The 11,900-nt window shown below is 41.2% G+C and overlaps 2 protein-coding genes across 2 annotated transcripts; one reads left to right on the top strand and one right to left on the bottom strand.

Moving 5' to 3' along the window:
* Positions 1–1,313: 1,313 nt before the first annotated feature.
* Positions 1,314–5,461, bottom strand: josd2 (Josephin domain containing 2). Its single transcript, XM_070912118.1, has 5 exons — positions 5,382–5,461; positions 4,983–5,112; positions 2,672–2,797; positions 1,859–2,053; positions 1,314–1,546 (listed from the first exon to the last, which is right to left on the bottom strand). The coding sequence occupies exons 2-5, from the start codon at positions 5,102–5,104 to the stop codon at positions 1,435–1,437; spliced, it is 555 nt and encodes a 184-aa protein (XP_070768219.1). The 5' UTR covers positions 5,105–5,112; positions 5,382–5,461; the 3' UTR covers positions 1,314–1,434.
* A 1,930-nt stretch (positions 5,462–7,391) lies between these two features.
* ube2s (ubiquitin-conjugating enzyme E2S) lies at positions 7,392–9,818 on the top strand. The gene is made up of 4 exons (XM_070911825.1): positions 7,392–7,397; positions 7,737–7,884; positions 9,098–9,288; positions 9,380–9,818. The coding sequence occupies exons 1-4, from the start codon at positions 7,392–7,394 to the stop codon at positions 9,746–9,748; spliced, it is 714 nt and encodes a 237-aa protein (XP_070767926.1). The 3' UTR covers positions 9,749–9,818.
* Positions 9,819–11,900: the final 2,082 nt, after the last annotated feature.

The raw sequence follows: 11,900 nt of genomic DNA, 5'->3' as shown, positions 1-11,900 counted from the left end.
CTACAAGTCAATGCAATGTAGATAACAGACACACACATGGCATACTTTACAACACATTCTTACTTAAAACAGGAGGTCAAAGTTTAATATAAATAAGCTTCAATATTATGAACCTCTGAGCTTCATGAGGTTTATGTGTAAGTTAATCACTAGTGTACCAGAGAGAGTGCTCCTATTCGTTTGGATATGCATAGATCAATAGGAGGGACAAAATACAAACATAAAGGCTACATACAGTCACAGAACCAGTGTTTTTGCAACTTTTATATTCCACTTAGATTATAAATAAAGTGATCTTCCTAACATCCACACAGCCACTGCCTTTTATTCATGACAGAGCTGCGTGAAATTCAACCTCCAGAGACTTGAAACCTGGCTGAGATGGGTAATCCATCATAATCAAAGTAATGTCTGCTTTTCTTTTGTCAAAGCTTCATTACTGTGTGGATTCAGCTGCATGACCACACATCCATAACATACCTTTGACAAAAACAAAAGGGGATTCCTTGTGTTTATTGTGATGGATTTTAGATCTCAACCATATTTCAAATCTCTAAGTCTTTTTATACTAAAGTGAAACGAAAGGAAAACAAAGGATGCCTGGAGGATAACAAAACCACATTTAAAAATCTAAAAACCTGTGGCACGCTTTGAAAAATGTCCAAAATTCTGTAGTAAATGGAAGAAAACATGCAAAGACACTGGTAGTCCTTCCAAAGCATCACCAAGTGACATCTTTCACAGTTCCTGTGCCTGTATGGACACACAAAGACAAACGGTGCTAACAAATCTGCAGTGCATAGAAGGTTTACAACAAAGGTCAAGGGAAGAGATGGTGCACTAAGGTGCTGCTTGATGACTGATCAGTTTTGACGCAACCATCCTGTACGCACAGTACATACCAACCTACTTTTGGCGACTCGATCGTAAAAGTCTGGGACAATGATATCTTACGTGGCAAATTCAGTTGAACCATTTTCATCTTGGAGATGTTTTAGTAATCAAAGTAGTCCAGTTATGCTCATTCAGATGGTTTTTCATGCACAAGCATGGCAATGGTCCTACAACAAAACAGTACAAGTTCAGTCATATGTCACAACTCTAGTATCATCAAACTAGCCTGAAACTTTGTTAACTTAGATGCACCTTCCTAGTGTTACCAACAACAAAGGTACCACAAGCAGGACAACGCAGATACATTGGTCATATCAGAACAACAGCTGTTACAATCAAAACAGTTCTTCATTTCAGGAGTAAACGTCCATCTCTGCTTCTCTTTGGAATTTCCTCTGTGTGAAGGTATTAAATGTATTTTAGTGCATTCCCTGAAGAGTTTTCTGTAATGAGGTGTTTGTTTAAAAAAAAAAAAAAGTCTGTCATTTTCCCAGAGTTTTTTTTTCATGCTATCTAAAAGGTATGTCCTGTCCCAAGGCATCACTTCTTGGGGTTGTCAGGGTTCAGCCATGAAGCGTCCTCCTCCACCTCCCGCCGGACAACCAGGAGCATCTCTGCCACATCCTGAGAAAGCTGTTCACTGAGAAATGTGCTGAAAGAGAAACAAGGATGACAGTGGAGAAAGGCTTAGAATAACTGTGGACACGGACAGAGGGCAGATTACTAGAGTGCAGCCTTCTAACACAAACAAACAGTGAGGTAAGGCCCATGTGACCGCTCATGTGGCATGACTCACTCGCTGAGACAGAGTTCAAGCAGCACACAAAAGCCAAGTTTTGATCTAACTCGGAGCAGACACACGCACACACACACACACGCACACACACACACACGCACACACACACACACGCACACACACACACACACACACACACACACACACGATGGAAATGCACATTCTTACCATAGTTCTGCTTCCCCCCCAATACAGACAGGGCTCTTCAGTTTGGAGTCGAGGTTGTAGTACTGTCCGTTAACTTGACGAACCGCGAGCCAGTGCCGCCGTCGGAGTGGGAGGGACACGATCCCCAGAGATACCCGTGATGGGACATTGAGAATAAAACCCTGGACCTTTGACATGCAGAGGCTCTGAACTGTCCTGTATGAGAGATATTGAGATGTAGATGTTAGATATATTCTTAGTTATTTATAAGTTATGTTCAGCACGTTTCAGGAGATATTTCATGGTGAAATGTTCCAATAGACTGTTTACCTATCTCACCTACTTCTGCTGCACTTACTGACCTCCTAAATTTCCCGAAATAAAATCCTAATTTTTGCATGTAGCTGGAGATGATTAAGACCGTAGGTAAAAAGTGAGAACCACGCCTTCAGTGCAACATGCCTTGGGGTTGGATTGCATGATGATCTAGTATCAAGGTCTGCTACTTGTGCAGAAATGGATATCTCTGCGTCTGTCTGTGAGTCTAAAAAGATGCATTTGTTCTTTGATTGCCTGACACAAGGAGCTGGTGCTTAGTGATATTCTGAATAGCTTTTTAATCTCCAAACTCCAAACAAACTTATTTATCTTCCACCAGTTTCCCATGGTAATAGCACTACCAACTGAACAAGCCCGGAAATGAAAAGTAATATGTGTTTTGGGATGGGATGTGCCTTAAACACATAATGATGCCTTTCAGATTTCAGTAGGACATGTTAGTGCAGTAAAGCTTAAAGTTTCTCAGCTCTCAGGGCTCAAGTGTGTCTCACTCACCTGCGTTTGTCCCACCACACTGCAGCCAGCTCCCTGCTCTGTAGTGCTGCCATGATGACGTTGACGTCATAGTTTCCCGTGCCTAACACGGAGCGATGAGGGTTCACCACACACTGTGGAGCCAGCCTGCAGAGAGGGAGCAGCAGAGCGATAGAGCATTTTAAATGGAAGTCCACCACATACTTGGTACAACTCCATTTTAAATGTGGCTATTGGTGGGAAGGCCTCTTCTTGCCAGGAGTGTTGGGAATCAATGAATTCTGAGGTTTCATTTGTTCACTTTTCTGTGTGTATGTCTCCACTCTGGGCTTAAATGTCAAGCCCAACATCTGTGGTGAATGAACTGGGATACGGCTACATTTGCTTTCATAGCTTCCCTTTATTTGAATAACAGTTACAGAGGGGGAAATAAGTATTGAAAGCATCAACATTTTTCTCAGTGAATATATTTCTGATGGGGCTATTGACATGAAATTTTCACCAGATGTCGGTAACAACCCAAGTAATCCACACATACAAATTAATCTAAACAAATAAGTCCATAAATTAAGTTGTGTAATAAAGTGGAATGACACGGGGAAAAAGTATTGAACACGCTTGCTGAAATTTATTTAATACTTAGTAGAAAAGTCTTTGTTGGTAATGACAGCTTCAAGACGCCTCCTGTATGAAGACACTAGTCGCATGCATTGCTCAGGTGTGATTTTTGCCCATTCTTCCACACAAACTGTCTTCAAATCTTGAAGGTTCCAGGGGCCTCTTCTATGAATTCTGATCTTCAGTTCTTTCCATAGATTTTCAATTGGATTCAAGTCGGGTGATTGACTGGGCCATTCTAGCAGCTTTATTTTCTTTCTCTGAAACCAATTGAGAGTTTCCTTGGCTGTGTGTTTGGGATCATGGTCTTGCTGAAATGTCCACCCTCGTTTCATCTTCAGCATCCTGGAAGATGGCAGCAGACTCTTACCAAGAATGTCTAAGTACATTTCTCCATTCATCCTTCCTTCAATTATATGAAGTCTGCCAGTACCATATGCTGAAAAACAGCCCCACACCATGATGTTCCCACCTCCAAACTTCACTGTTGGTATGGTGTTCTTAGGGTGGCGTGCAGTGCCATTTCTCCTCCAAACATGGTGTGTGCTATCCAAAGAGTTCAATATTGCTCTCATCTGACCAGACTATATTCTCCCAGTATTTCATAGGCTTGTCCAAATGTTGTGCAGCAAACTTTAATCGAGCTTCATCATGCTTTTTCTTCAGCAATGGTGTTCAATATTTATTCCCCGTGTCATTCCACTTTATTACACATAACTTAATTTATGGACTTGTATGTTTTGATTTATTTGTATGTGTGGATTACTTGGGTTGTTGCCGACATCTGGTGAAAATTTCATGTCAATAGCCCCATCAGAAATATATTTACTGAGAAAAATGTTGACGCGTTCAATACTTATTTCCCCCGCTGTATTTGTTTACAACAACCTTGACAAAGTTTCTGTGTGCCAAGGAAGTCACAGGATTTCATGCGGTAAATTCTTTAGACAAGGTCATAAGCTGATAAATCATCTTGTCTCATAGTCAATTAAGTCAGAAGCGATGGGATAGAACACAGTGCTTTAAATTTTAGTTTGCATTTCCTGTTTCAAGAAATTCAGTCAGTGGAATAGTTTTTCATCTAACAGCATTTACTGCTATATCTGAAACCAGGTCAGGGTGTGAACAACAACCTGAACATCCCTATGTTACTCTATAATTCAGTCACATAGCGTTCCCTGTGCAAACCTTTGGAGAAAATCAAAATGTACTTGTTTTTCACCTGTTATGGAGCAGCAGGTTAGATGTTCAAAGGTATTTTACTGAGCCCGCAGATGTCTACCAGTCTACCAATGATAAAATGTTTGCCCGGGGCGAAACCAAAACGGAACCACTCCTCTCTACTCTTCTAGCCTGCTATGGCATACCATGTCAGTGGCCAGTGCAGTGTGTGGAAATATTTGATTTTAAAGTTTGTATCACCTTCGGCAAACATTTTTATCATTCGGGATAGAAAGCAGACATCTGTGGGATCACAAAAAGTAACTGTGAAGACACAACCAGCTGCTTCACAACAGGTAAAACACAACGTTTTGATAGCCAAAACCAAAGTATGGAGTAATGTCTGGAGTGCTGAGGTCACAAATGGGCCCCCTGTTGTTAACTACTGTTTCTCAGATTCATACTTTGAGTATTTGTATAAATATGTTGTTTTTTTCTCACTCTCTGCACCTATGTTAGCAGACACCGATACATTATCAAAACGTTACCCTACCGTTTGCAGATGTCATCGGCTGTCTCCTTGGTGAACACCCGCTCCTGGAGCACGTTGTTGAGTGCGTGAATCGCGCACAGCTCCAATCGTTGCTTCTCATGAAACACTTCTCCTTCGCTCATACTAATGCCTTACGACACACAAGTACACAGGGGAAGAACCGTTAACAGAGTTAACATTAGCTAACATACAGTTAGCCGGTTAGCTATCGGAGTAGAGGCGCAGCACAGTTTGTAGTCCATTCAGGCTAACGATAACTTAAAAGTCGTTAGCTTACCGTAACGGAGGCTAGACTGTGACAGCCTACTGTTTACACTCTGTACTTGGTTGCTGACAGTTTGCAAAACAACGGCAAAGTGAACTATTATTAATCAACAATAGCGAAATGAAGCTACTGACCTGCTGATAAAGCGATTCCCCGTTAAAAAGATGCTGGAGTCTGACAGTTACATCCAGAAACCGGAAGCAGATCCGTTGTTTTTGTTGTGATGTTTTTGTTGTGCGGTTGTCACGCCCATTTACGGTATTCAAGGCAGCGCAGGAAAATCCGTCCACTTAATGATTTGATGTGATTCTGTTTGACTAGTTCAAATAAAATACAATGAAATAAATGTTACAGGCGACTAATGTCCTTGGATATAGCAAACTGCACACAAAGGTTCCCCATACACCAGGCGGTCAGGTCTCATGACTGTGGACGCTATGTTGAAGCGCCCTCTAGTGCTGAGCCTGGTTATTGAAGATGATGGTGGTGCTGCCTAATGAGTACTTTTGCCTTCGATTTTTTAAAGAAATTCTGCTGCTAATACCTCTGTACTTCTACTTAAGTAAGTAAATAAATGCAAGACTTTTATTTGCCCATGGAGTAGTTTTACTCTGAAGTATTGCTACTTTTACTTAAGTTAAAGTTCTCCCACCACTGCATAAAGCAACATTAAAAACAAAACACTAAAAGAGGCTCCCCTGAGTTATTCTAAAGTTAGTGATTGAATAGCTAGACGTTTGTTAGGCCCACATGGTGATATTGGTACTACCCCCAATCACTTCGACTCCTACATCTTGCTACCCAACATCTACTACTTCAATGGAAATAAGTCTTGGACGTGATTGTGATATCCCTGACATGTTTTGTAGTTGTCTGTTATTTAATGTACTCCTTCTTGTAATGTCAACTAAACTAAACATAATCAGAGTTTAGGTTGTGAAAGTATCCTGTATGTACATTTTTGAACATGTATTTGGTTCAACTGTAAGTAGGTTTTTATGGTATATTTCATGTAACAGAATCATCTTCTCACTATTGTTCGGGGGGATGTGAGTTTTTCAAACGGACCAATAGCTGACTAGCATCAGTCATATTTTCGACACTGTGTGGCTGATAGGGCGCCTCACTGTGACGCAACGACAATGATGTATCATGATTGGCTCACGTTTTCCGACGTATCATGTCACTAAGATGCCCATTGGTCTGTGGTAGTAGGTTAAACTGAAGATCGTATTTTTGTTCCTGTGTCAACGAAAAGAAGAAAAGATCCGGACCCAGTGAGACCCGGCTAAGTTTTCATGAAAGATAGTTTTTTCAAACATTACGGAAAAGTCTCCACATATCCGACACCAGCCAGACATCCAACGCCTTAGTAGAACTCCGTTTGAAGATGGTAAGTCTGATGACCGAGCTATTTGCTAAGGGCTAACGGGAGTAGCTGCTAGCTTGATCCGATGTTTAGCCGTCGCCAGCCGTCGAGCTTTTAATTTGGATTGTGTCTACTTGCTGGAGGCTCTGGTGTTGTTTAAGAAGCGTCATCTATATATGTAGAATTTATTAAATAAACTGGCCATAATAAATACTGCATCACACATTTTAAAGACACCGCACAGCTTTAACATGAACGTTAACGTTATCAGACTGAGGCTAGGCTAGTACTGCTAACGGTAATGAAACGCTAACGTAACGTTAAAGTTACCTATCGACTGGATGGTCGCTAATGAACGTTTCATTTACTTTACCATTATGGTAACGTTAATGTTACCTGGCTTTTGTGATTGTGTTGATGCCAGATAAGCTTACGTTAAACAAATCAAGTTACAACTTGTTTGACTTCTATGAGGAGACTTACGTGGTGTAACGTTAAGAACTTAGTAGCTCACCCAAAATAGATCAAGGTTTCTTATTAAAGTTATTATGACTGCATAACGTTAGTGAAGAGCAACAACTGATGAAAAGCAACCAAACATAGAAAATTACGCCGTGTGTGAAGCCCATATCAGCAAGAGGGAAAGACAGAGCATCTCAGTGGATGTTGATGGCAGGTTTGTCTTATGCCAGTTGGATCGATAGTGATAGTTGATGTTTGTTTAATTTTTATTCTTAAAAACACAATGTGTGTGGACATAGTAATCATAGTCAAAATGCAGGTGCAAAACAGGTTGCCAATCATAATACTTGCTTGAATGGTATATATTTTTGGCAGTTGCATTATTATGCTGGTCAAATATTGGCAATTTAAGCTGTTATAGGCCATTATCAATATATACCCAATACATAGGTGCATTTGACTATTTTCTGTCCACTAAGGTGAACTTCTTCTCCTTCAGACAGTAAGTTAATGGTGTCAGTAAAGTTGTTTGACTATTTCTCTCAACATTGTCAAAATACCCCCTTTTAAAATATGGCTGATATTCCCTTGTGGTAGGCCTTTTTTTGTACATATGCTCAACCGGAGTTGGCTAACTGGCCCTTCTGTCTCTCTCCAGAACTCCAATGTGGAGAATTTGCCTCCTCATGTTCTTCGCTTGGTCTACAAAGAGGTTTCAGCTTTAGCAGCAGACCCGCCTGAGGGTATCAAGATTTATCCCAGCGAGGAAGACATAACTGAACTGCATACAGCCATTGAAGGACCAGGTAAGGATTGCAGTGATTAAAACACACCGCACAACTCATTTTAATTTTTGCATTGAAGCTCACACTGGTCTGCACCTAGCTTATCTGCAATTGTTGCATGATAAGACACTTAACAGTTTATTTAGCACAGCGATAGATCACCTGTGTTGTCTTTTATTCATTTAAATTTCACACAGTAGTGTCTTTCATATCTCAGTATTTGTTTGGATCTGTTTATGTCTGTCCATGAGACTGTTTTCTTAGCATAGTATACTGTCTCACTGTCCACAAAAACATCTGCAACTCTAGTCAAATGGAATTACAGAAAGGTCAATACACAGAACATGTATTTGACATTTTATCGGACATAGAAACAAAAATATCTTTAACTATTTGGCAGTGAAGACAGATGTCTCTTGATGACCAGCTTTTTATCATCATCCTGAGGTAATAGCAGCTCTCGCCTGTTTACCTCTCTCACTTATGATGGTTAAGATGTCACAGTTGTCTGCTCCACCAATTTAGATAGTTGGCGCTTAACTATCCAAGCTTAAATGTTAAGATCTGCCACCAGCTTTATGGAACTTTTACATTTACTTTTGGCATCATTTACTAATTAGACGAACAACTCCTTGAGATGTGCATTAATGCATCAGTTTTACAAAGTAGAAATTATTCTTTCCCATGGCTCCTTAAACATTTACATATTATTGCATAAAGGCTCTATTTCTGGCTTTTGTAGATGTTGCTAATTACATGTGAGACATATAACCCACTTAAACCACACAGCCAACCATGTCCATGCTATCTTGTGACTATGAGGGAATTGCTTCAGACCTTGTTATTGTTAAGTGGACCTTGAAGAGCCAGACCCTTGTCCACATGTTGTTAACTCCTCCACAGAGCAACTTCGCTGCATCATTTTTTATTTATTGGGTACTAATACTAGTATTGGTATCAGATATTTTCAAACAAACTGCATCTAAAATTGACATATTGCTTTCTCCACTCATTATTTTCAAGTCAGTTCATTAGAGTGTATGACAGTTTTCAACATTAACCCTAATGGATTATGATAAAGACAAGGGGTTCTAACTAAATGATCTGTGGCTGACTTGGAATTTCTCTGTTAGTTGACTCAGTTGCCGCTCTATGACCCTCTTTCTTTTTCTGGAGCGAGTTTGGCAACGTCAGGACATACTGTTCATGAGATGAATTCTTTATGCTTTGACAGAGGGAACTCCATTTGCTGGTGGCGTTTTCCGAATGCGTCTGGTCCTCGGGAAGGACTTCCCTGCGGTTCCACCCAAGGGGTATTTCCTGACCAAGATTTTTCACCCCAACGTGGGCCACAAGGGAGAGATCTGTGTCAACGTGTTGAAGAGGGACTGGAAGGCAGAACTCGGCCTCAGACATGTCTTACTTGTAAGAGGGACCATCAGTCTTTGTTATTTTGAGTGTCAGCTGTGTTGCCTCCACTATTTTTTACATTTCCATCTTGTTTATTTCCCCACAGACAATCAAGTGTCTTCTCATCCATCCGAACCCAGAGTCGGCTCTGAATGAAGAGGCCGGGCGTTTGCTGTTAGAGGACTATGCAGAATATGAGTCCCGAGCTCGTCTGCTCACAGAGATCCACGCCATGGGCGGGCCCGGCGGGACCTCTGGTGCACCTCAGGACCCTAATGACGGCCCACAGCCGAAGAAGCACGCAGGTGACCCCACGAAGAGAGCGGGGCCCAGTGCAGCAGCTGTGCCAGCAGCTCTGGGTAATGGAGCTAATGGAGCCAGTACCACCACCAGCAATAGCAACAGTAATAGTAGCACCAATAATGTAGCAGGGAAAAAGAAAGCAGATAAAAAGCGTGCATTGAGGCGACTTTAATACCTCAGCGAAATTCTCAGTACGTGTGTGTATGTGTGTGAGCGCGAGAGTGTGTAAATATAAATATTGAAGTGTGCTGACGATGTTTTTGTTCTCTTTTTTTTCTGACTCTTTCTACCACCTATCCAGACTGTCCACTTTGTACTCACACCTTACCTTCTGTTTTGCCACCAGTTTGTCCTGTTGGCAGTTTGGTAATTATTTCCATACCTAAAGACGTGATGACAAATATTTGTTCCTCTTTTTAAAGGAAAGGTTACACCTTCACTGCGGAAATCATGCCGTCAATTGTATTTTGCTCTTGGCCTAGTGTGAGTGAATGATACAGGGGATGGGTTTCACTGTGCAAAACGTGGCCTCTAATGTCTGTCCGTTAATGTGACATAACCACTATTGTCTCAGACTTGATATCGGCTCTTTTTAAAGTGTTTCTTGGTAAATGCTGCTGTGATGGTACTGTGTACTGCTCAGCCAGGCTTGTGAGTCTACACCAGGATGTTACTTTAAAATAAAGTCAGGTTTTCAAATTGAGTTCAAAGGAAATAACGGTAGAAGTTGCTTACAATTATGCAAGAAGTCGGTGAGTTCACTATTAGGAGAGAAATGTTGTTAATGTCACACAAAATAGTACCATCTTTTTAAATAGTATTTTTCATATTGTGATCTGAATGAAGTAAAGGTATGGAAAGAGTTAGCAAGAGTATAAGAAGTCTGTTATGCTCTTCATGGAATCTCAACCCCTTTTTATAAGTTTTTTTTTTTTCTAAAATTGTTTCACTGTCCAGTATTTTCAAGTTGTTTATAATTGACATGTTCATATTCAGCTGTCTTGTGGTTGTGTGTGAAGACCTAGATCAGTGGCTTTAAGGGAACAGGGTAGGTTGCCAGACTACTTTATAAAAAAATGAATCCTCTATTCTTTGTATAAAGCATACAGTGGTGTGACTTGTTTAAACTACCCCTGCTTCCCTACAAAGCAGTATGTGCTCTCAAATACCCAGCTCTCCGACCAGCCATGTTGGGTACCTGAGAAGACATCAGTAGGAAAACTTTCCACGTTTGATAGAATTTGTCTCCCGACCCGTTGCACTGGCGGGGTTTCCTGGGCAGGTTTTCTCTCTGTTCTAAATGCATGCGGGGCCTACATTTCCCAAGGAAACACACTGAAGCGCTGTGTTAATTTGGATGGAAAAGGTGCCTCTGAAACTCCTGTCATTGTGCAGACTTGTTGGCTGGATATTTTGTGTCCATTTTAAATTATTTAAATTAATAAAACATTGAAATACGAGAAGTGAAATGAAAAAGGAGTCATGTTTGCTCTTTTCTTTGCTGATGCTTTGCATACATAATTGTTCATTATGGTAAAAATGTAGCTGTTCTGCAGTGTGTGTGTATCAGTATGGCCTCTGGGAATGGATACTAGGGTGAAGCTTATGCTGTTCGATGACGTATAGTAGCACTTAATTTTGTTTACAGTGGTCTCCTGTTCTGCAGTGATGGAATAACCATTATGAGGAAATCAGTAATTGCATCCACCCCAGCAAACCAGTGAGAGAAAGTGCACCCGGTAGAGCGTCATTGGACCATCTAATGAAGGGCTCCACCAGCCTCTGCTGCACACATGCAGCAGCCCACCCACCTGTGTAGAAATAGCAGCCTGCCATGCAGGTAATTATCAGGCCCTTAGACACCTGGGGCTCCACATAACCCTTTACACCTTCCCCAAGCCCCTTTTTGGAAGTGCCTACCTCCTTCTCCACCTGCTATCCACCTCCATGGCATATCCTCGCCAGTTTATGCTAAAGCCGATTTCTTTGCTGTTCTCTTAAAGCAAACACTTTGAATTTCTTTTATTAAATTCATCTTTGGTATGATGTGGTCTGGGTCTGGGTCAGGGGTCTAAAGGGAGCGCATGCTGGTTTTCCTGTGTCACACAGTGTAATGGTGTTAATTATGATTCATCCGGTAGGCCTAATGTGTGATCACTAATTCCAATTCATAACACAAATCCTCGGTTAAAATTTACTGGGGGGAAAAAAACGGAATCCGGTTTCATTCATGCGCTGTTGCTCTGAGGATCGTGAGGAGGCAGTTAGTGTATGTGACTGCGGAATGAAGCCAAACAAGAGCCAACTTCATCTCTTACAAACCT

The sequence above is a fragment of the Enoplosus armatus genome, chromosome 9 (genome assembly GCF_043641665.1).
Source record: "Enoplosus armatus isolate fEnoArm2 chromosome 9, fEnoArm2.hap1, whole genome shotgun sequence".
In the NCBI taxonomy this organism is placed as follows: Eukaryota; Metazoa; Chordata; class Actinopteri; order Centrarchiformes; family Enoplosidae; genus Enoplosus; species Enoplosus armatus.
This window is presented reverse-complemented; position numbering and strand designations above follow the sequence as displayed.